Raw genomic sequence first — 23,683 nt, 5'->3', positions numbered from 1 at the left:
CTTTATGCCAATGATGATAGTCCTCCTCATATGAAAAAGTCTCGCTAGGAGGGGTTCTTAATCTACGCCTGTAGCTAATATCCCCCTCACCATCAGAAGAGAAGTCAGGATCTGGTGAAGCTTGCCTCCGACGTTCGTGGCGCAAGCTTCTCTTTAGGTGGTCAATTTCCTTCTGCATATTCCTAGCATTTTCTTCCTGAGAGACATGACTTTTACCCTTAGCCTGGCTTCTATTAGTGTGGGTAGTATGTATGCTTCCTTCCCGGTCTCTTTGTCGTTCAAGATTAAGAAAATGATCTTGACGTTGAGACCCCATAGATTCTGCCTGGTGTGGACTTGATCCTACCATCTTTGAAAGTGAGATCAACTAAAAACTTTAGTTCTTCTCACAAACGACGCCAATTGTAAGGACTTGTTTTAAATTTGTAGTCCACTATATGGAATGGCTCAAACCCAAAAAGCCCATAAATAATGAATTTATAGAGTATGGGTTGGAGAACTGGGTTGTAGTTGATCAAATAAACTTTGGAATCAGTCAAATGATAAGATAATGAAATGGAATAGGATTATATTGAAGAAAAATTATCCTTGGAAAAGTCCGAGATGCACTATTCTTTTATATTATCTTCCAATTGGGTTACAAGTTTTGCTCCTAAATATTATTATGTCCCCCTCCTCCTTTTCTCCCTATTCTTCCTTTTATACTCTTTCTCCTTTCCATCTCTATCTTCCATGTGCATGCCAAATGATTAATTTTGATACTTGTCCCATCAGTACCTCCCATAAGTCTTCATGTAGTAGCTGTAGGGCTGAAACCCACTGTTCAGGCATCACTTCTACATTAATGCGGCTAGAGAGTTAGCTACAGAGCATTTAATGCAAAGGTAGCAGCTTTTTCCTTGGATATTTTAGGATCCTTCTATGCCTTGAGCTTCTATAGTGCTTATCTGCATCAATTAAGTACCTCTGTGACGTTTCTTCAGATAGCAGATCATCTTTACGGGCCATGGCCTCGGTCAACCAAGGTGACTTTTATTTTCAGCACAACCCCTTAAGTCGTCATGATCTAAATTGACTTCTTTGTTTGTTAAACTTGGTCCCTTCTGATAACGTTTACCCCTTCTCGGACAAATTTCGTCCTTGGCATGGGCCTTAGGTCCATTATACAACATGTGTAATAAACCTACAGGCCCGATACTGCTACACTATCCATTACCTTCCATTTCTTAATAAACTCTTAAATACAAAATATGTTACATCTTTTAAGTTGTTGCCTGAGGTAAATTTCTTATGTCCTCTTCTTCTCTATGGTTAACTCATTGTTTACAAGTTTGTTGTAACCTTGATGGTTTAGAGCCAATTATTAATTTATAATTATATATCTCTATGATGTTTGAGTCTTGATGGGAGGGAGTTATGCCAACAACATTACTAGTTAAAATTAAACACAAAATGCAATTTAAGCCTTTTATTTTGATTTTTTAAATTCTAAATAAAATCAAGCAAATTTTCCTTAATTTTGTTTTTAAAAATATATTGGCTTTTCCTTATATATATTTGGGTGGAATAGAGGAGTTGACTAACTTTTTAACATTCCCTAAGAGATTTCATTTGAACCATCAAATACAAAGGGCCACAAAAGATGCAACTTCCTCTATCACATATAAATTACCACAACTAAAGTAATAGTGTAATACCGACATGAGTTCATTGCTCTCTGAACAGAAAGAGAATTGTAGGAACCGAAAGGGGGCAAAAATAGCTATCAGCAGCATAAATAATTAAATATTGCTTGTTGGATACCACAATGGTTAGCATGAAGATTTGGCATGTATCATCATTCCTTTCAATTATGCTGTGCCTTTTGTACATCTTTAATTAGGAGAGGATGAACTTTTATCATAAACAAAGGAGGAGATGCACCAATAAAGAAAACTTTTTTTTTTTTTTTTTTCTCTTTTGCATCTACAAATTAAGTGCTGAAATTTGCGGTGTGAGCATGAAAGAACGAACACTTACTTAGACTTTCAAAAGTCCATGAGAACACATTATGTTCTTTTTTAAAAGTTGAAATTGTGATAATTTGTTGGGTGCACTGCTTTTTGACCTTAGGTGAGTAATATGAAAACACTAATATGAGAAAATGACTAGTAAGTTGAGAAAATGTCATTGTCTAGCCAAAACAAAAAGCTCATGAAAACCCAAGTCAGACAAATGCTATTTTGATCAACTACTTTGTAATATTCATAAGATTTTTCACTCTTAGGAAAGAAGTCCTCCTGATCATAGAAGGTGTGGAATAATTTCTCCTAATATGATGAAGATCATCAAATAGATTTATGTTGTGTAACTTATATTTGCATTAAATATTACAAATTGAAAGTGTATATTAATCTTTGTATATAAATTTTAAATAGATCTTGTCTGTAATATATTACCAAAAAAAATTTAAAAAAAAAAAAAAAAAAAAAGAAATCAAATGTAAGCATTCTGTTGTATAAGAAATTTATTAATATTTGGAAGATTCCTTTGGGTAATTTTGTTTTATATATGTTTAATGTATACTGTGTTAACTTGGTTTTTTATTTGGGTGATTTGTAAGTAGGAGGTCTGAATCCTCTGATTGTTCTCCATCTCTCATCCAACCTCTAATTTTAATTGGTTTCTAAATACAAAGTTAACCCATTCAAGTACAAAAAGAGATAAAGAAAGATGCTATTCTGACAGACCACTGGCTTATAAAATTATGAGTAATATATATAAAAATCATGAAAGCATTTACCTAAATTAAGAGCATTAGAATCTGTATGTGTTAAGTCTTACAAAATAAAAAAATAAAAATTGCTCATTTACATATTTTGAGCAAAAAAACACCTACATCGATGGGTGTAAAATTGTGAATTTATGCACAATTGCTACAGTAAACGTGTATATATGCATGGTTACTATAGCTCTTCTATCTACTATTTTATGTTTTTTTTTTCTCTCTCCTCTCTCTTGCCTTGTTAACTCTCTCTCACCCACTCTTCAATGCAACAAGAAGCTGACCATCACAACTAACCAACCACCACCACCATCACCACCACAACCAACCCATTACAACATCAATTTTAATCCGAAAACAATCAACCGAAAATTAATGAAAATCATCACAAACCCAACTTAAAATCAACTCAAAATAAAATACAATAGAAAATCCATTTGCAAAATACAAATTACCCAAAACCCAAGCTTGCCGCCGCCATGAGAGAGAGTGTGTGAGTGTATTGAGCCATGGAAGCTTGGTAGCAGGGACAGAGCCAAGACTTAGAGTTAGGAGGGGCGATTTTGCTGCTAGCTATATGTGGCAACTCCGGCCTTTGAGTCTACTACTTTATTACTAAGAATTTTTGTTTAAAATTTTTTAAATGGCCAAGTTGTTTGTTCTAGGTAAAATAGATTGATTGTACTTAATTTTTTAGTTTTATTATTGGTAATTTTTGTTGTTGGACTAATTTTTTGGGTTTGTATATTTTGTTTTAGATTTAATCTATTAATTTTTTTATGTCCTTTAAATGGTGAGTGGTTATTGATAAGTAAAAACTAATGCAAATGTACGAACTAATAAGAATTTGCTACTTCAATAGTTTGTATAAACATTATAAAAACGTTTGTAGCTATAATATTACTCTCAAAAGAATTAATGGCATTATTAAGGGGGGAAAAGTGTAATTTTATTAAACAAAATTGCTAAAATTAGTACCTATTAATATGGTAATTTAAAAAAAAAATTTAGGAGGAGCCATTACTCCCTCTAGTCCAATAGCAACTCTGTTCATGCTTTGTAGAGAGGATTTTTTTTTTTTTTTTTCTTCTTTCAGATTTGAAGATAGCACTGATTTGATAGAGAAAGAGAGGGGGAGAAAGAGAAAGAGAAGGGGAGACAGAAAAAGGATTTTTTTTTTTAAGAAATGAAAAAGAAGAAGAAGAAAGAAAGAAGATGTTGAAGAAGAAGAAAGAAGCTAGTAGAAAGAATGAGAAAAAGAAAGAGAGAGAGTGTTTCAAAGAAGTGAGGAAAGGTGGTGGGCCGTGTATCAATAATAGAAATAATTAAAAAAAAAGTGAAAAATATTATTTTAATAATAGATGATATATTATAGATAATTTGATGCGGATATTTTTACAAAGAAAAATGTTAACGAGTGTCCTTTAGGCACTCCTTAATAATCCATTTAAAGAAAATTTTTATGGAAAATGAAAAAAAACTAATTAATATTTTGACAGTTTTTTTCATTTTTTATAAAAATGGTATCAAAACTTTTTTAAATGAATTATTAACAAATGTTCTAAGGACACTCGTTAGCATTTTCTTTTTACAAATTAATTTTATAAAAAAAGATTATTGTAAAATAGAATATAAAAAAAATTATTGTAAAATAGAAACAAACTTTTGATGATTCACTCACTTGTCAGATGTCACCAACTAGATCCTTCATCAATCTTTATAGAATTTAGGACCGACTTAATTAGAACAGACTGAGAGAGCAAGAGAACCTTAGAGCTAGACACGTGGACCACGTAGTTGGCTAGATGCTTGGACTTGTGTTGTGGCTCAGTAGCACTAGCACCATTCATAGATATTGGGTCTATTTGGATAGCACTTATTGTTGCTGAAAGTTATTAAAAATTGATTGTTGCTGAAAACACTGTAGCAAAATAATTTTTAAATGTGTAAATAGTGTTGTGGGACCCACTTTTACTATTAAATATTTTGTGAACAGTGTATGAACAGTGCATAAACAGTACATGCACAGTAAATTTTATCTCCAAAGTCAAAAAAGCCGGCAGATAAAAAAAAAAAAAAAAAAGTCAGTAAACGTGAATCATAAAACGTGCCGCAACTTTAAGTGTAATCCAAACGCAGGCATTATCCTTAAATCAGCGTTAAATCAGCGTTATGTATAGTTGCAATATTGTGTGTGGAGCTGGCAGCATGCTTTTAAGTTTAGGCTTATTCTGGCCACAAGCCGACATCTTTCAGATAACGGGGAAACTAGATTTCTTTTGAGGGTCCAGTTTTTATTCAGTTTTATGTGGCACTAAATTCATCGCAAATGTTTAAAAATAGACATATGTTATAATCACAATAAGTTTAATACAATAGAAGCACTGGACAAAAGTCATGCCCTTCTTTTAATATAATGAAGGAATGTATTATTAATAAATAATGGAGGTGGCTTTTGGCTTTAGGCTTTGTTGGTGTTGGGTCATTTTGTGGCTGAAATGTGTGTTGCATTTTGATACATCCATGGTTAGGATTAGGGTTATTAGCATTCACATTGGAGTATGTAAATCAATATTTATTTTATAAAAAAAAAATATTTTATCTGTTTTATCAATTTATTTAACAAATTACATAATATTTCAGTTTTATTTTTATATACAACCCATTAATATATATATATATATATATATATAATTTTTTTTATAAATTGAAATTAATAATGTTAATTTCAATTTTCTAACCCCAAAAAAAAAAAAAAAAAAACCAGGTTCCTATATTAAAAAATCTCTCTCCTTTTTTGTTTCTCTCTCACATTTTTCTTTTTTGCATGTGTTCAACCCTATCAGGAAAAAAAAAAGGGTTAGAAAGTATAAGGAGAGTTCGTGCCTAATTTTATAGGATGTAGAGAAATGTGGTGAAAAAAACTATTTTTTTTTTAAATTACCTAAAATTTAGGAGTTTTATTTATTGTTTAGACAACTTGGAAGCTTTAAATAATAGCATAGATAAACTACCTTTGACATAAATTGACATAAATATATAATTTGAACATTTTTTTTTCTTTTTTGAAAGAAAAGTCAAGTCCACCTCTATAGAGTGAGTCATTAGTTCAAACTAGAGCTCTGCACTTCTTGGTAGCTGTAGGCGCCATTGGGCGAAGATGTGTTTACTTCGGCCTCTAAAATGAACAAGGTTGGGCATCTTATATGGATAATAGTAATGGTTCAAGTGAATTTTTTTTTCACAAAACACAATGCTAAGAGCAAGGGACCACATTTGAAATGATACAGAGAACTTTGAAAAATTGACCTGGGAAAAATTCCAAAGCTTTTTTCTTGACTGAAATTAAAGTTCAATCTTTTGAGAAAGTCAAACTGCTGAGATGCTTGACATCTCCAGAAGCAATACGATGAATTGGTATCAATAGTAGTCTAGGTGTTAATGTTATTGTCACTTGTCAGGACTTAGGACAAGATATGTATCAAATTCTTCATATTAGGTTAATTTCGCTCATGCCAAATAATAAATCAAAGATCAAATTTCATTTTCTAATCAAATGTGCACTTATTAAATTAGAGATAATGACTGACTAATATTACCATCCTTTTCGGCCGTATTATGAAGTATGAATCATCCAAATATAGGAGTATGACTCAGATATTTTTAAAAAAAAAAATAGATGACTAGTTGACTACAATATTGAAACAAATCGGGAGCATTCTAAATAACCTTTTTCTTTATCAATTTTTAAAACTCAATTATCTTTTTAATATAAAAAACTCATTAAAAAAAAAAAACTTAGTGGAGTATAATTTGTAACATGAGGTATATTACAAAATTTTCATGAACCTTATAAACTGATGTGCAACTTGTAACTTTTTATTTTTATTTTTATAGGTGCTTCACGCATATTACAAGTTTACAACAAAAATTGCTTTTAAGCCTAACAACAAGCTTTGGTAGTAGCATGGTCTACAAAATTTAGCTTTCCCCATACTCGAAGAAATATTTTTTGAGTTTAAGAAAATTACAACTTGCAACTATTTTTGTAATTTATTAATGTGACATCAAATACATTTATTGTCACGTTTTCGCTTATATGAGTACGATAGATTTTAAAACACCCACTAGTTAAAACACGCCTAGATTATGTTTGGGAATCTACTAACAATTCGATGGCCGAGTGAAAAGGTCTATAGTAAAGAATTTGAGATTCATGAGAGGCGTCCAATTCATCTTTGACTGAGATAGAATATTTCGTTCGCAATGTCACCATCGATGATAAATGGAGTTGTGCATTTCAAATGGCTATGTGAAAGTCCACTTGTGCGTGCACGTAGTCTCTGTCTGTGTGTGTGCAAGTGTAGAGTCGGTTAAACAAGTTGAACCAAGCTTTACGAAGTCTTGTGTTGTATAAGAAGATCCTATCAGTCAATGTGTGTAAATCTTCGAAACCCCAGGATACTCCAGAACTTGGCGGCTATACGGGTAGCTTTTCCGGTAGCAATTCCGAGCGCCGACGGAGTAACCGGCCGGCGGCGAGTAAGTCCGGGGAGCGAATCGGTAGGAAGGCGAGTTTCTCAAGGATTCGGCGGGAGTTTGAGGAGGAGAGACTTGTTTGAGAGATTTCGGCGGCGAAAGCACGGCTCTGATCTTCAAAGGACGGTTGTTCGTCGACGAAGAAGAAGCGCGATCGTACTCTTCGATAACATTCGCCAAGTCCTCGTCGGCCGTGATCGAAATTAGGGTTTCCAAGTCGCCGTTCGGCAATTGACACCTCAGATTCACCGATGAGCCACAGAACTCTCCGAGCTTCACCATCAACTCTGTAAACAACAACAAGAAACAAAAAAAAATTGATTAATTATTCACAAAAAAAAGAAAAAAAAAACCAAACGAATTCACAAAAATCGAATCTGAAAATGGAAGAGCACACAAACCTGTGAAAGAAATAGAGCGATCGACGGCGAGGACACGTGTCAGGCCGCCGGCGTAACGAAGAGTGCCGTCGGTGTAGCGAGGGAGGATTTTCCCGCCATAACTGCAGAGGAATTTGATGGTCTCGGTGTTTTTGTTGCTGTTGGACACCATGAAAGTTTTTGAAAGTGAGAGAGAGAGAGAGTTGTGGAGAGGAGATTTTGGTTAGTGAGAGGCTCAAACCTCTGGGGAGTGGTTTTGGTGAGTATTTATAGGGAGAGAAGAAATGGGAGGGTGACGTGAGAAAGAGGAAGAGTGGGGTCTACACGGAAAGTGGGGGCTAAGAAAGAAAAAACTTATAACGTGTTGGGTACAAAAAGCAAATGAAGAAATATTGAGATGAAGCATTTTGCGGTTTGATATATACGGATGGATATTCTTTCCATGTCATTGGAGTGAGTAAATTGCGAAGAACAAGGAAACGGCTCTACCGCGAGGTTGCTCACCAGCACTGTGGGCCTCACTTTTGTTTTTGGGTGACTACGAGGAAATTGATTACTTACCTTTTATTTTTAAATTATTTAACCAAACAACCATTTTGTAAAAGTATCACGTAAAATACTGCTTCTTTGGAACTCGATATTACTGAGTTTCAAAAATAGGGTTATTTTGTTATATATACTTCAAAAATAAAGAGTGTCTGGTCATTTTAATAAACTTTTTTGTTTATTAAAACCAAGGTAAGAGTAATATTTAGTAAAGAAGGATATGCAATTCAACATGTCTTTTAGTTGAATATTGCAAAAAATGAAGTTTATTTGTAATATGGATACTGTTTAAACTTATTTAAGAAAATAAGGAGAAAAACAAATTTCGTTAATAGTGTAGCTCAAATTCTAATAAAAAGTATGAGAGAGGAGAGAGAAATGATGTGGTGGAGGGGGAGAGAGATAATTGAATTTCAGTGATATAGTTACCGAAATTCTTGCGCAAAATGCAAGCTACCCAGATTAGAGGAGCGCTCAAAATAGGAGAAGTGTTGAAAAGGAGAGAGAGAGAGAGGAAAAAAAAAAAGGAATTGTGGCAATAGAGTTGCCGAAATTGTAGGGGAGAGGAGAGAGATAAAAAAAAAAAAGAATTAAGGCAATGGAGTTGCCGAAATTGTGGAGAAGAGAGGAAAAAAAAATAAGAAGAAGAAGAAAGAAAGAAAGAAAGAATTATGGCAATTGAGTTGCCGAGAATGTAGGGGAGAAAAAGAAAAAAGAAAAGAAAAGAATTGTGGCTTGTCGAAACTGGAGAAAAAAATAATAATAATGGCAAGCCACAATTTCGGCCATTCCATTGATCATTGCCTTTTTTCCCCTAACTTTAGCAAGCCATAATTTTTTTTTTTTTTCTCCTTTACATTTTCGGCAACTCAATTGTTATAATTATTATTTTTTTCCTCCAGTTTCGTCAAACCACATTCCTTTTTTTTTTCCTCCCCTATATTTTTGGCAACTCAATTGCCATAATTTTTTTTTTCTCTCCCCACAATTTTGGCAACTCCATTGCCTTAATTCTTTTTTTTTTCTCTCTTTCCTCTCTCCTACAATTTCAGCAACTTCATTGCCACAATTCCTTTTTTTTTTTTTTCTCTCTCTTCACACTCCTCCTAGGCAGCTTGCATTTTGGGCAGAAATTTCGATAACTACATCACCAAAATTCAATTCTCTCTTTCTCTCTCTCTCTCTCTCTCTCTCTCTCTCATATTTTTTCTTAGAATTTTGGCAACATCATTGCTGAAATTTGCCTCTCTCCTCATTTTCTCAAATAAGTTTAAACAATGCTTATATTACAAATAAACTTCATTTTTTGCAATATTTAACCAAAAGACTCGGTACAAAAAGCAAATGAAAATATTGACATGAAGCAATTTGTGGTTTAATATTTATGCGGATGGATATTCTTTTCTTTTCCTTGAGCAAATGAAAATATTGACATGAAGTAGTTTGCGGTTTAATATTTATGCAGATGGATATTCTTTTCTTTTCCTTGAGGGAGTAAAATGCAAAGAACAAGGAAACAACTCTTAGAAACAGCTATACTATGAGGTTGCTCACTAGCACTGTGGGCCTCACTTTTCTTTTTATTTTGGGTGACCAAGAAAAGAAAAAAGAAAATACTTCTATTTTGGAACTTGATATTACTAATGTCGAATTTTGCTTGGAACTCGACATTGGCAATATTAGGTTCCAAAAACATGGTTATTTTGTTATATATTTTGAAAATATGACTATTTTGCTATGTACTTCAAAAATAAAGGGTATCTAGTCATTTTTCCCTATATATTTGCCAAATAGATAATATGTTTGTTTATTAAAACTAAGGTAAGAATCATATTTTGTAAAGAATATATAATTCAACCGTTTTTTTTTTTAAAGAGTTTCAACCTATGACGTCCGCTCCTGATGATAGCTCTTTATTATTAGACCAAGACACTAATAAGTTTTTGGTGTAGGTAGGGATTGAACCCTAGATCTCTTATATAATCATCAGAGATTTTTCCAGTTGAGCTAACTGGAACCCACTGTTATTCAACAATTAGATTTTCAAAATTTGTTGTAGTTGTAGTCTAAGGTTATAGCCTTACTCAATAAAATAAATATTATTAATTGCATATTCTTTACACTCTTAATACACATGTCAAATTTTGTGTCAATTGAATATTATTTAATATATGATCTATAAGCTTTTATTCTATGAATAATTTAAATTACCAAAATTTGCAATTTAAACGATTTATTGATGAGATAACTATTGATTTTTGATTTTCTAGAAATTTTGCAAGTATGAATGATATAAGAAGAATATGTAATTGTGGGGCCTGAGAACTTGGTAACCCCGGCCCACTTTACATCCGGCCCAGGGCCCATGCCGAGGAAGAAGGAGCACTCGAGGACGAAGCATGAAGGACTGAGTTGCTCGGAGCCCCGCTGAGGATGATCTTGTCCTCGGAGGACCGAGACCAACATTAAATGGGGGAGCAAGCCTAGGATAGGTTGTCACCTCTACACTAAATGCGCTCACCTAACCCTCTGGCCGCACTAATGGGGATTTGACTTCTGGACAAGGTAGCCTTGGTTGCTGCGACTCACATGAGTACTGGTAAAACGGCTGATGGGACGAACGGTAAGAAGAGAGGGGTATGGATGACCAACAGGTGGAAGAAAGAGATTGTGAGGAAATGGGCTATATAAGGGGAAGAAATAGATAAATGAAGGGGGACAGTCAGGCTCCTTGGATCGGTGCTGAGGAACGACTTTTGAGGATAACCCTGGTGCGCCGGCCTTTAACGGAGGGAAATTCTACATTGGGCGTTGTCCGTTTGCTAGAGCCTAGTTCTTGAACCCACTCTCTACAAATTCATTGAAATGGGCCAACCGGGCTTGAGTCCACTCCCTCAATTGTAGAAGTGCTCAAATTCAGTCATTACAATTGGCGCCGTCTGTGGGGAGAACTAGGGTGTTAGCAAGCGCAACGGTTAATGATTCCCCCATTGGGGGCTTGCGCGAGGTTAGGCAGTTTTTCGTCACCACTAGCAACACCGACCCCAAGTCCCATAAAAAAATTAAAAAAAAAAAAAAAGAAAAAAAAAGAAAGAAAGAAGGAACAACCGACAATGGCGCATTTGCACAAGAAATAATCATTGCAGAAAAGTAAAAAAACTTAGAGAATAGGAAAAGGAAACAAACATCGCAGCATTTTATTAATCAAAAAATAAGTACAAGATACAAAAGGGGGCTCAGACAGGCGTGTTTTAAAACTAATTCTACAAACAGAGGCCCAGACGGGCCTGTTTTAAAGTTAACCCTAGGGAAGGGGGTTGAGGCAAACTTGTTTCAAGGCTACGAACAACCCCCAGGCCGGTGCGAATGGTGCCGGCGCAAAGAGAGGAGCAGATGCAAGAGCACCTGCTGGCCCCCTCCCATGACGTTCCCTTGATTCTCTCCCAGACCCATGGGGGTTAACCATTGAAGGCGGCAACACTCGGGCATTGGACATGACGTGATCTTACGAGCCTCCACCGACGGGTAGGCCAGGCGCAAGTCATTGCCAGTTTGAAGGGCAGGTATGGACGCGCCCCGTAGAAAAGCGTTATGTACCTCGTGGGCTTCCTTCCTAACTGCCATGCATGACACCATCAGGATGACGCCCAAACCTTGCCACGCCGAAAGTTTGACGTGAACTACAGCCGCAACGGCTCTCAATCGGGGGAGGAAGACCTTTGGCCTGCGTACCCCCACCACCATCCAAAGCCATTCCCTTCCTCCGAACTCTTATCACAATCCTGGCGAGGTTATTGAAGGGGCTCAGAGAGTTGAGGGGCCATGTTTCCTGTTTAGCTAAGGGGTTCGTGGAGTATGGAAGGACGTCCCCCCAGAGAGCCTTATATAGAAGATGAATGTTGGTGGGAGTTGATCCACATAGAATTCAAAAAAAGGATTATCAGCGACATTAATCCTGATTGAATTCCAAGGGAGCCATCGACCGCTGGTTCTGCACTAATCCACGAGGATATTAATGAGGGCACGCCTCGCACATCGAAGCGTCAAGTGCGGAACCCGAACAAGCGTGAAATGCCTCGTGATTGAGGAGGGTAGAAAGTTGGGGTGAAGGCGGGGCTACTACCACACACAAGAATAGAAGTACGAACTACCCCTGCCCAGGGCACTGCGGGCTCAAAGGTCCAGCCCGAGGAATAGCCCACTTTAGGTGAAGTAGGGCCGAGGCCGTCATCACGCCAAAACAAGCTTCCCAGCGCCGGGGACAAACTCCTCCACCCCAAACAGAGGAACACCTGGGTGCTAGACTGAGCCAAGGTCTTTCGCAGTCCTCGGACCCAAACCTTCGGCGAAACTAGTTACTTACAGAAGAACACCTAGGTGCTAGATTGAGCCAAGGTCTTCCGCGGCCCTCGGACCCAAACTTTCGGCGAAACTAGTTACTTACAGAAGAACACCTAGGTGCTAGACTGAGTCGAAGTCTTCCGTGCTCCTCGGACCAAAACCTTCGGCGAAACTAGTTACTTATAGAAGAATACCTAGGTGCTAGACTGAGCCAAGGTCTTCCGTGGTCCTCGGACCCAAACTTTCGGCAAAACTAGTTACTTACAGAAGAACACCTGGGTGCTAGACTGAACCTAGGTCTTGCATGGTCCAATGACTCAAGCCTATGGGGAAACTAATTACTTACAGAAGAACAAAAGCGTTAAACTAAACCAAGATCTTGCATGGTCCTCGGACTCAAGCCTATTGGAAAGCTAACCATCCCAAATGTACCTGGGTACTAGACTGAACCTAGGTCTTGCATGGTCCAAGGACTCAAGCCTATGGGGAAACTAGTTACTTACAGAAGAACAAAAGCGTTAGACTGAACCAAGGTCTTGCATGGTCCTCGGACTCAAGCCTATAGAAAAACTAACCACCCCAAATATACCTGGGTACTAGACTGAACTTAGTTCTTGCATGGTCCAAGGACTCAAGCCTATAGAGAAGCTAGTTACTTACAGAAGACTAAAAGCGTTAGACTGAACCAAGGTCTTGCATGGTCCTCGGACTTAAGCATATGGGAAAGCTAACCACCCCAAATGTACCTGAGTATTAGACTGAACCTAGGTCTTGCATGGTCCAAGGACTTAAGCCTATGGGGAAGCTAGTTACTTACAAAAGAACAAAAGTGTTAGACTGAACTAAGGTCTTGCATGGTTCTCGAACTCAAGCCTATGGGGAAACTAACCATTGCAAGAAGAACCTGGGTACTAGGCTGAACCAAGGTCTTGCATGGTTTACAGACTCAAACCTATGGGGAAATTAGTTACTTACAGAAGAACGAAAGCATTAGGTAGAACTGAGTTGTGGCGTGACTTAAACTTGAGGGAAAGCCAATTGCCTCACGAGACTAAGTCCTGAGCGAAACCGAGGTATCGAGCAAAACATTAAAGTAAAACAAGTAAAAGGAAGCATCAATCGAAGAGCTAAAAGTTAGCAACTGAATATATTTCAGAAAAGTATGTAGTTTCGTTACAATGTCGCCAAGACAAAAAAAAAAATAATAATAATAATAATAAAAGAAGAAAAAGAAAGAAAACAAATCAGAGTGGTCCAGGCCATCAAAATGAGGTAGCCCAAAGAGATGGCCTACTTCCCCAACTCGGTGGACAGCTTGTCTTGAGGAGCCTGTCAGGAGGCTTCGACTGACACGTCGGGACCCTGGCTCGGAGGGGCTACTTCGGAGGACCCTTCCTCAGGAGGAAGGATCTGAGGGACAGTGAATAGGCCTTGGGAATTGGCAGCAAGCTCATCAACTGAATTTGTGTCCTCAGCAACATTAGTTTGACCTTCATCTGTCCCTTGTAGAGCGGAGCCCGCCTCGGGAGCAACGGAGACAACCTTGCAAATTGCAGGGGGGTAATACACTCTTTTCGCCCTCCTAAGGTCAGACGAGGCCTCGATACCCACCTGGTTGAGGGCCTCACTCCAAGTCTGGGAGCAAAAGCGCCTGCATACTTCAAGGATCTGGGCCTTAAGGGTAGCCTTAGTCTTAGCCACCCCTTTAGTGAAGGCCTCTTCCTCTGCTTGCTTTATAGAGTGCTCGGCGTCTATTCTCGCAAACATGGCCTTTTCTTTAGCCCTCACGACCTCATCCCTGGCGTACTCGGCAACGCCTTTCACCCCCACCTCCTCGGCCAACTTCTGCTTCAGGGCGACAATGTCCTCTTTGGCAGCCTGCAATTGGCCCTCGACATCCCACAAGCGCTTTGCTTGGTCCTCGGCCTGTTTCGTGGCATCGGCTAGGTTAGAGGCCCGTTATCTCTAACCCTCGTCATCTCCTCCAAATTTTTGATTGCCTTCTTGAGATCTACCTCAGATCTCTTAAGGGTACTCGCAGCCTTCAGGTACTTGTCACCCTCCTGCCCCAGAGTTTTACTCTGACTGTCAGCCTCCTCATCCAGCTTAAAAGTAGCCTGGATAGCCTGCCAACCAAAACAAATACACCGTAAAGGAAAGAAGGGGAGGTGCTAAACAATAAAATCCAAACGAAATAACAAGTATCAGAGGTCCTACCATGCCCAAGTATCTCTTGAGGTTGTGGGCAACCTCTTGCCTCTTCATGCCCCCTAACTTAGCCATGTCGACGGGGAGGATGAGGACCTTTCCAGGGCATCGGCCACGCGAGCCCCCTCGCCTCCTCAGAAATCCCTGAGGGTAGCGTCGTCCATCAGAGGCTTTCCGTGGAGCATGGCAGCGGGCAGTCAGGCCTGGAGCTTAGACGACTGCACGACTTCTTTCCCTTTACTTCGATCGCCAAGTCTTAGCTGCTTGGAAGGTCGGCGGGTTTTATCTTCCTCTTGAGAAGAATGGGATTTGCCCCCATCCGCTGGGTCTTTGCCCTTGGAAGGCCTCTTCCTCTTCAGATTGGAGGACTCAAGCCGAGAGTCCAAGATTGGCAGAATGGAGGATGATTTGGTCTGCGCAGGCAAAGGCTTGGGTAGAAGAGGAGAAGCTTAGGTCCGGATGAAGGAGGCTTGGGCCGTGACTCCCTTGGCACGCCTTTCCTGGGCCTGCCCTCAAGCAAGTCAAGCAGGCTAGTTTGGGGCTGTCTCTTGGACCCCATTTCGGCCTGAGTACCAACCCTTGGGGACTAAAGACCGGCTTCGGACAAGTGGGCATCCCCAAGTCACCAGAGGGACCCTCGGACTGATGGGCTTGGTCAAATACACCAAATTCGTCCTCGGACGAGCCTAGATCGACCACCTCTCCCTCTTTCTCCAAACTCCCCCCCTTGGCCTCTGCCGCTTGATGGAACGAGGAAAAACCTGCCAACGGGATGCCCTCGGGAATAGAGGATCCTTCACGAAACGCAAACCCGTCCTCTACCACAGTGATTTGCCTAAGCCGAGGATCACGAGCCCTGATCTCATGTTTCGGGACAGAGAATGATTTCTTGGTCGGATCATATCTGAGGATCTTGTGGGTGGCTCTAACTTGGTTATCGGCCTTGTTCAGAAAGATCTCCACCTTGAGAACTGCTTCCAGATCCCCCTTGTTGACCAGGTTAAAATGACGCGCGAAAGCGTGCGAATCTGTAAAAAGAGAAATAAACCCCTATCATCAACCGAATAAGGAAGGCTTACAACAAAGAAAAAGAAAAGAAGCTAGACCATCTCCCACTCCAAGTACCCTACCTGGCTCACCCTCTACTATCGGGTAATGGAGACCGTCGTGCCATTCTCCCGACATAATGAGGAAATCCTGAGTCAACTCCTTACTAGAATCGGGGAAGCACTGGATAAGCCAAACCTTATTGTCCCTCGTCTTCATATAGTATGACTTACCCTTCAGGTGTTGAAGATTATAGCACCAGTTGACATCATGATGGGTTAACCTCAACCCCATCTTCTCATTCAAGGCGTCTATGCACCCTAGTATCCTAAACACATTGACGGCGCACTAGGTGGGAGTTAGCTGAAAATGCCTGAGGTAACTACTCGTCACCAACCCCATAGGGATTCTCATGCCTTCCTCTACGACGGCGACCATGGGAATCATGACTTCACCCTTATTCCTCATAAAATGTCAATCCCCTTCCTCGCTATACCTCAGGCCCACATTACTAGGTATCCTATAATCGGTGATGAATTTCTCCATCGCCTCTTCAGACTCAACTAACTTCTTGAATCTACCTATCCCTAACAACGGCTAAGAGACTCAAGAAAGGACTCAGAGAGAAAATTCAAGCTAGAGAGAGAGAAGAAGACTTACAGAAATGAGGAAAAGCTTCTCGGACAGGCTTTTTATGCTGGAGAGGGACGCTGGTTGGGTTGAAGGTTTGACCAGATTCAGAGTATGTGCGCCAGAGTTCTTGAATGCAAAAGTAAGGAGGCAAATCGGTTTAAATGAGTATTTATATCCTCAATTAAAGACAACCAAGCGGAGTTTCCCGCTCATAAAGCTGGAAAAAGCCCAATCGTTGGATTTGCATCACACCGTTAAACGTGGGGAATATGGAGCCGCTAGAATTTAATGTGGGTGCGCGCCGTATAACAAGGTTCCAGAAACGTGCATTGGGCAGGTGAAATGACTCCAACGCTGACGTAGGCCAAGATTGGGCAAGCCATAACGAAGGCCCGAGGATATCAAAATCCTCCTCCCTGTCCGAGGATACAGACAGCAGGATTTTGAGGGGCTATTGTGGGGCCTGAGAATTTGGCAACCTCGGCTCACTTTGTACCCGGCCCAAGGCCCATGCCGAGGAGGAGGAAATGCCCGAGGACGAAGTGCGAAGTCCAAATTGCCCAGGAACCTTGCCAAGGATGACCCTGTCCTCGGTAAACCGAGACCTTGGGATTAGGAAGTAACGGACCACCAAAAGTAGCCTTCCCGAGCATCTAAAGAGAATGAACAAGTACAACGTGTAAGTCATGGAAGCATGGTGGAGGAGCAAGTCCATGATGAACTGTCACATCTACATTAAATACCCACAACTAACGTTCTGGCCGCATTAATGAGGAAATGACCCCTGAACAGCGCAGCCTTGGTTACTGCAGCCTACAGAAAGAATGGGAAGGCGGCTGATAGGACAAGTACTCAAGTAGTGAGCTGATAGGACAAGCACTCAAGTAGTGACCTACTTGAGCAACAGATGTAGGGTTAAGATCAACTGAAAGGGGGTATATAATGTAAGGGATCCCTCTTGAAAAGGGGACGAAAATAAGGAGAAAAGCCAGCAGAAATATAGAGCATTGTAGCATTCTATATCATCACTGAAATCTTTGTAATCGATCACTAAAGAAATAAAAGAACTTCAGGCTCCCCGGAGGAGAGCCGAGGAGCATCATTGCACATTTTAACCCAAGTTCATGCTGTTTAATCTCTATGCATCCATGCCCAATCGTTGTATCCCCTATTAGGGCCTAGTTCTTGAACCCGCCCTCTACAAATTCATTGTAGTGGGCTAACTAGGCTTGAGTCCACTCGCTCAATAGTAGAAGTGCTCAAACCCAATCCCTACAATTATTAAATCAAAACACTAATAAATTTTTAGTGTAAACGAGATTTGAATTCTAAATCTTTATTTAATAATAAGATACTTTACTAGTTCTTATTAAAAAAATAATTTATTGATTGAGTTAATTAGAACCCACAAAGATGTTATTATTACATAATATAATTAAATCTTTTAATTTAAATAAAAAATATAATAACAAAATGTGTAATTTTTCACAAATCTAATGTGCAAGAGAGTTAATTGTCAAATCAAAAGTCAAGAGAATTAATTGTTGACATCAAAATTCTAGAAATGACAAGTAGGTTATATTTGTAAGCTTCTTTTTTTTTTTAATAAGTAATTTACCATTTTATTTAATATGGTTACAACTTAGCTTTTTTAATGGACTGCAGATCCCAACTTAGTACTTTTGTTTTCTTTCCTTCATCCTTTAATTTTTTGGAATTTTTTTTTATTTTAATCCTCATATTTTAGAGTTATTGTCAATTTGATCATTACATTTTGGTAGCAGTTAATTTAATTTCTATTTAAGTTGAAAATTATGTTGACCAAATTGACAATAATCCAAAAATGCTTTTTTTCACGTTCTTTTTATTATTTTATTTGTAAAGAGTAAGTACTAGCTGTTTGTGTTTGGCCAAATTTTAATGGACCAAAGCAGGGGCGAAGCTTGGGGGGGTCCCCCCCAGCTGACTCCTTCCAAAAAAGTCCTCATATTTTTCTATAAAGCAAACCATACCCTAACATGGAATAAATAAATAAATAAAATAAACATTTTTATTTGAGAAAGTTTAAAAATGCAACAAATTTTCATAATACTCTTATTTTTAGTTGAGATGCATCTCAGAATAGATATATTCTATTTTTATTTTGACCAATGATATACTGATATTTTAATTTATTGTAAAAATATCGTGAGATTTTGTGGTATTACTCAAAGAACTCCTCCCACTTTAAACAATGAGTCTAACACAAAATAAATGCCACAGCCACCAAACTTTTTTAGACTTTTGACCAATTTGGCAATTTCAATCCTTTTTTCTTTTACTTATCCAAATTCCTTTCCTTTCATTTCAGTTTAACCATGTGGAACTCAAACTTTACACAAATAATAATAATAATAATAATAATATCTTGTATGACACTAAAGTAGTAAAACATTCATTAGTAATTTCTCCTTCATTTCTTGCATTTTCATAGTTTCAAAATTTGATTTTTATCATAAATTCAAATTTTAAATAATTAGAAGAATAGAGAAAGAAAAGTTGAAAATTATTTTCTCAATTTATTTTGAAGAATCAAATTAAATGTCTAAACTTGATGTATATAGATTAATCTCTTACTTTGATGATTGATTGTCAGGAATGTTTTACAATTGTTTATTTGTTTTACTTAATCCTTCCACAATGGGAAGGAATCATATATATGTTAATGAAGTTTTATTTGAAACCCCTAATAACACCTCTTTTTATATAGAAATTATCATTTTATAAATGTTTATATCTTTTTTTTATTAAAGAAATGACATAATAGTAATTATCAGAGGTGGAATTTTGGAGACATGATGGAATCGTAGTGAGGACTTCGACCCCGACAAAACTGTGATGGAACTTTTGACTGAACCGATCTCCTCTTAATTGAACCAATCACTGGCTAAAGAAGAAGAGACCTTAGATAAACAAAGACCAGTAGAAGGAGAGTGCCCAAAGAGGTTCCGATGGTTAAGTCAGAAAACCACAATGCATAAATTTTGCCAACTGATTGTCTGTCATGTCACAAGTTAGCTGAAGGAACGTGTGTCAAGATAACAAGTCAATAGATTTGCTAGCCGGTTGTTTGTTATGTCAAATTAGCTTAAGGAATGTTGCTTAGTAGCATTAAATACAATGGTGGATTGTTAGAACAAAATAAATGTCAATGTGAAGAAACTCAGTAGACACATCTTTTGAGGATTACTGTATTACTTGGTTAACCTAAGCAAATATTGACCAACCTATGAGATCAACTTGAGAATATGTCACTCAACCTTCATGGCTGACCTAAGAAGATGTCACTTGACCTAGCTGGACGACCTAAGAAGGTGTCAATTGACCTATTTTCGACCTGAGAAAATGTTGGCTGAGCTTTGTAGCTAACTTGGTACAACTTCTTTAGTCTTATCATGACCAACCTCCACCCCCTAATCAGTGGCGGTTCTAGAAATATTTCTCAAGGTTGTCGTAAAGAAATTTAAATTAAATAAAATTTAATAAAAAATAAATTCATATATTGACAACAACAAAAAACAAAAGCGGAAAAAAAAAACTTAAATATATGATGTGTTACAATTTTCTTCTACGAATTTATTTATTTATTTTGAAATCATTGTATGCTAATCTCATTATTAATTCTACAAGTTACATTTTTTTAAAATTTTAGTTAAATAAAATTTTTCTTGGATTTTTCTTTTTGTTTGTAAGGGCTCAATATATTGTTAAGAGGAACAAAGTTTGAGGACATAATTTGACTATAAACTTAGTTGTAACTTAAAACTACAACTTTCACTAAACAAATTAACATGACTACATATTTTGAAAATCTAACCATTGAATTGTATGTTCTTAAAACGCATGTTAAATTTCATGTTAATTAGATGTTATTTACTATTTGATCCATAAACTTATTTTTTGCGTATAATTTTAGATTACAAAAACTCGAAATTTAAACATTTAATTGATGAAATAAGCTATTGATCTTTGATCTTCTTGAAGTTTTACAAGCATGGAGGATATAAGAAAAATAAAATGTAATCTAATTGTGAATTTGTCAAAATTCGTATCCATTAAAAAAAAATCGAGTGGAGTTGTAGCCTTAGTCTACAACCAAGTTAATTTGTTGCTAAACTTTGTCCAAAGTTTAATTATATTGAGCTTAAAAAATTTTAGGGTGGTCACACATTTTTTTAAGGGTAAAAAAATCATAAAATTTTAAAATTTTATATATAATAATAATTTTTTTTCTAAGTTAGGGTGGTCCTATGACCACTCTGGCTCTAACATGGAGCCACCAGTGCCCCCAATAATGTGATTATAAAAAGATTTAATTAAATTTTACTATATTCAACTCTCAAACAATGTTACTTTCTACTCTATTCCTTTTTATTTTCAAACGTCAAAATTAGAGAAAGACGAATATTTTATTAATATTATTCATTCCTTTTAAATATTGGCTTTTCCTTCTAAATATTTTAGTGGAATAACTTTTAACATTCCCTAATACTATGTTTGGAAGTTTGGAGGGAGAGGAGAGTAAAGGGGAGGAGAGTAGTGAGGAGAAGAGTAGAGGGGCCGGGAATGGTTACCTTCTACCTTATTTGAATGTTTTTAAAATTAGGGGAAGGAGAGTTGGGGGGGGGGGGAATAATTAGCTTTTTCATAGTTTGTAATTTTGTTAGTATGATAATGGTAAATTTGGTAATTCATTTAGTCAAATATTTCTATGCTCTACTTTCTTTTCAAATCTCTCTAATTTGAGGGAATTAAAAATAAGGGGTTAGAAGTAATTAGAACCCCTCCAAATCCCTCTGCCTCCCCCCTTAAAAAACATCCAAACAAGATAATTTAACTTACTCTCTCTCTCTTTCTACTCTACTTCCCTCTACTCCCCATCCATCCAAACAAGCTATAAGAGATTTCAGTTGAACAATTAAACACGAAGGGCCACAAAAGATGCAACTTCATCTATCTATCACACATAAATTACCACAACTAAAGTAATAGAGTAATACCAACATGAGTTCTTCATTACCGTTTGAACAGAAAGACAATTGTAGTAACCTAAAAAGGGCAAAAATAGCTATCAGCATAAATAGTGCTTGTTGGATACTTGGTTCCTTATTCCTTAAACTAAATACCGTGGAGCCATAATGGTTAGCATCACAATTTGGCATATATCATCATTCCTTTAAATTATGCTGTGCCTCCCTTTTTTGTACATCTTTAGGAGGGGATGAACTTTTATCATAGACAAAGGAGGAGATGAACCAATAAAGCAAAAAAATTTCGGTGCTGAAATTTGCGGTGTGAGCATGAAAGAATGAACACTTACCTAGGACTTTCAAAAAGTCCATGAGAACATATTATGTTCTTTTTTAAAAGTTGCAATGGTGAAAATTTGTGGGGTGCACTGTTTGGTCTGAGTAATACTAATATGAAAACAATAATATGCGAAAATGAATAGTAAACTGAGAAAATGTCATTGTCTAGCCAAAACAAAAAGCTCATGAAAAACCAGAAAAGAAGCCAAACAAATTCTATTTTGATTGACTACCGTGAAATTATTCACTCTTAGTGAAAGAAGTCTACCCCTCTCACAGTGTTGGATTATACATGTGAGTGAAGTTTCACATCGAAGAATGATGAGAATAATGAATAGGTTTTTTTTTTTTTTTTTAAGGAATAATGAATAGTTAATATAACATAATTGAGTACATGTCCATTAAACTTAGATTTTTTTAGGTTAAAGTGTATTTCTATATGTTATATTAATTATTTAAGAAATTTTTTTAAGGTGTTTATCTCCCCCAACACATAGAAAGTGTGGAATAATTTCTCCTTATATGTTGATTAAGATCTTCTCAATTTCAAATATATTTATGCGATATAACTTAAATTTACATTAAATAGTACAAATTTAAAGTGTTTTTATATATTTTAATAGATCTTGTCTGTTATATATTACAAAAAACAGAAATCAAATGTTAAGGGCATTCTTTTGTACAAAAAATTTATTAATATTTGGAAAATTCCCTTCGGTTAATTTTGTTTTATATGTTTAATACTGTGTTTTAGCTTCTTTTTTATTTATTTTTTTGGTGATTTGTAAGTAGGAGGTCTGAATCCTCTGATTGTTCTCCATCTCTCATCCAACCTCTAATTTTAATTGGTTTCTAAATACAAAGTTGATCTCATTCAAAGATCAAAAAGAGACAAAGAAAGATGCTATTCTGACAGTCCAATATATCATGAAAGCATTTCCTTCTTTATTAGAATTTAGGACCGACTTCGACTTAGAAGTGACTGAGAGCAAGAGAACCTTCGAGCTAGACGCGTGGACGGCAGCAGGCAGTGTCCATGTAGTCGGAGGACACGTGGACTTATGCTGTGGCTCAGTGGCTGCATTCATGTTATCCCTAAATCAGTGTTATATAGTTGCATTGCATGTGGAGCTGACAGCATGCTTTATGTTTCGGCTTATTCTGGCCACATTCACATATTTTGGGTCTTCTTTATCCATAGCCTGAAGACAATGACATGGGCAACAAAGCCGACATCACCTAGATAAAGGGAAAACCTTATTCTGTTAATATGGTGAAGGAATGCACCATTGAATAATGGACTTTGGTTATGGCTTTGTTGGTCTGAGCTATTCTTAGATAGATTCGGAGCCGTGTTTAAGGCTCTCACAAATGAGGTGGGCCTTCCACGTGGATCTGATCATAGGATCCACACCCTTTGTGAAAGTTCGGAGCACTGCTCTGAAACTACCTAAAAATAGCCCACACCAATAAAGCCATAACCACCTCCATTATTTATTGGTGCGTTCCTTTACCATTTTAGCATAATATGGTTTTCCCTTTATCTCAAGATCGATGTCGGCTTATTGCCCATGTCATTGTTTGCAGGTTATGGATAACGAAGACCCAAAATTTGTGAGTGCGGCCAGAATGAGTTTTTTGTTGTTGGTATTGGGTCATTTTGTGACTGAAATGTATGTTGTGTTTTGATACATCTTAGGATTAGGGTTATTGGGAGGGTAGAGTGTGAAACCCTTGTAAATGGGTCACTTGTTGACTGCTACTGTTGTAATTTTCATAAGCAATGAACTAGATTAATGAGTATTTAAAATAGAATAATGAATGAAGTGGAATAACCTTTTCCTTTATAATGATAAATAAGCAAGGAATAATAATGT

The 23,683-nt window shown here is 37.2% G+C and overlaps 1 protein-coding gene across 1 annotated transcript; it reads right to left on the bottom strand.

Annotated features, from left to right (window-relative positions):
- Nucleotides 1-6,761: 6,761 nt before the first annotated feature.
- On the bottom strand, nucleotides 6,762-7,936 carry LOC112012267 (RAF-like serine/threonine-protein kinase PRAF). The gene is made up of 2 exons (XM_024044649.2): nucleotides 7,705-7,936; nucleotides 6,762-7,590 (listed from the first exon to the last, which is right to left on the bottom strand). The coding sequence occupies exons 1-2, from the start codon at nucleotides 7,853-7,855 to the stop codon at nucleotides 7,196-7,198; spliced, it is 546 nt and encodes a 181-aa protein (XP_023900417.1). The 5' UTR covers nucleotides 7,856-7,936; the 3' UTR covers nucleotides 6,762-7,195.
- Nucleotides 7,937-23,683: the final 15,747 nt, after the last annotated feature.

Source organism: Quercus suber, unplaced genomic scaffold, assembly GCF_002906115.3.
Source record: "Quercus suber isolate HL8 unplaced genomic scaffold, Cork oak 2.0 scaffold_48, whole genome shotgun sequence".
NCBI classification, from domain to species: Eukaryota; Viridiplantae; Streptophyta; class Magnoliopsida; order Fagales; family Fagaceae; genus Quercus; species Quercus suber.
This window is presented reverse-complemented; position numbering and strand designations above follow the sequence as displayed.

Coding starts and splice junctions, on each gene's coding strand:
- LOC112012267 (XM_024044649.2), bottom strand. CDS start 7,855: ATGGTGTCCAACAGCAACAAAAACACCGAGACCATCAAATTCCTCTGC. Junction 7,591..7,704: donor TCGCTCTATTTCTTTCACAG/GTTTGTGTGCTC, acceptor TGTTGTTTACAG/AGTTGATGGTGAAGCTCGGA.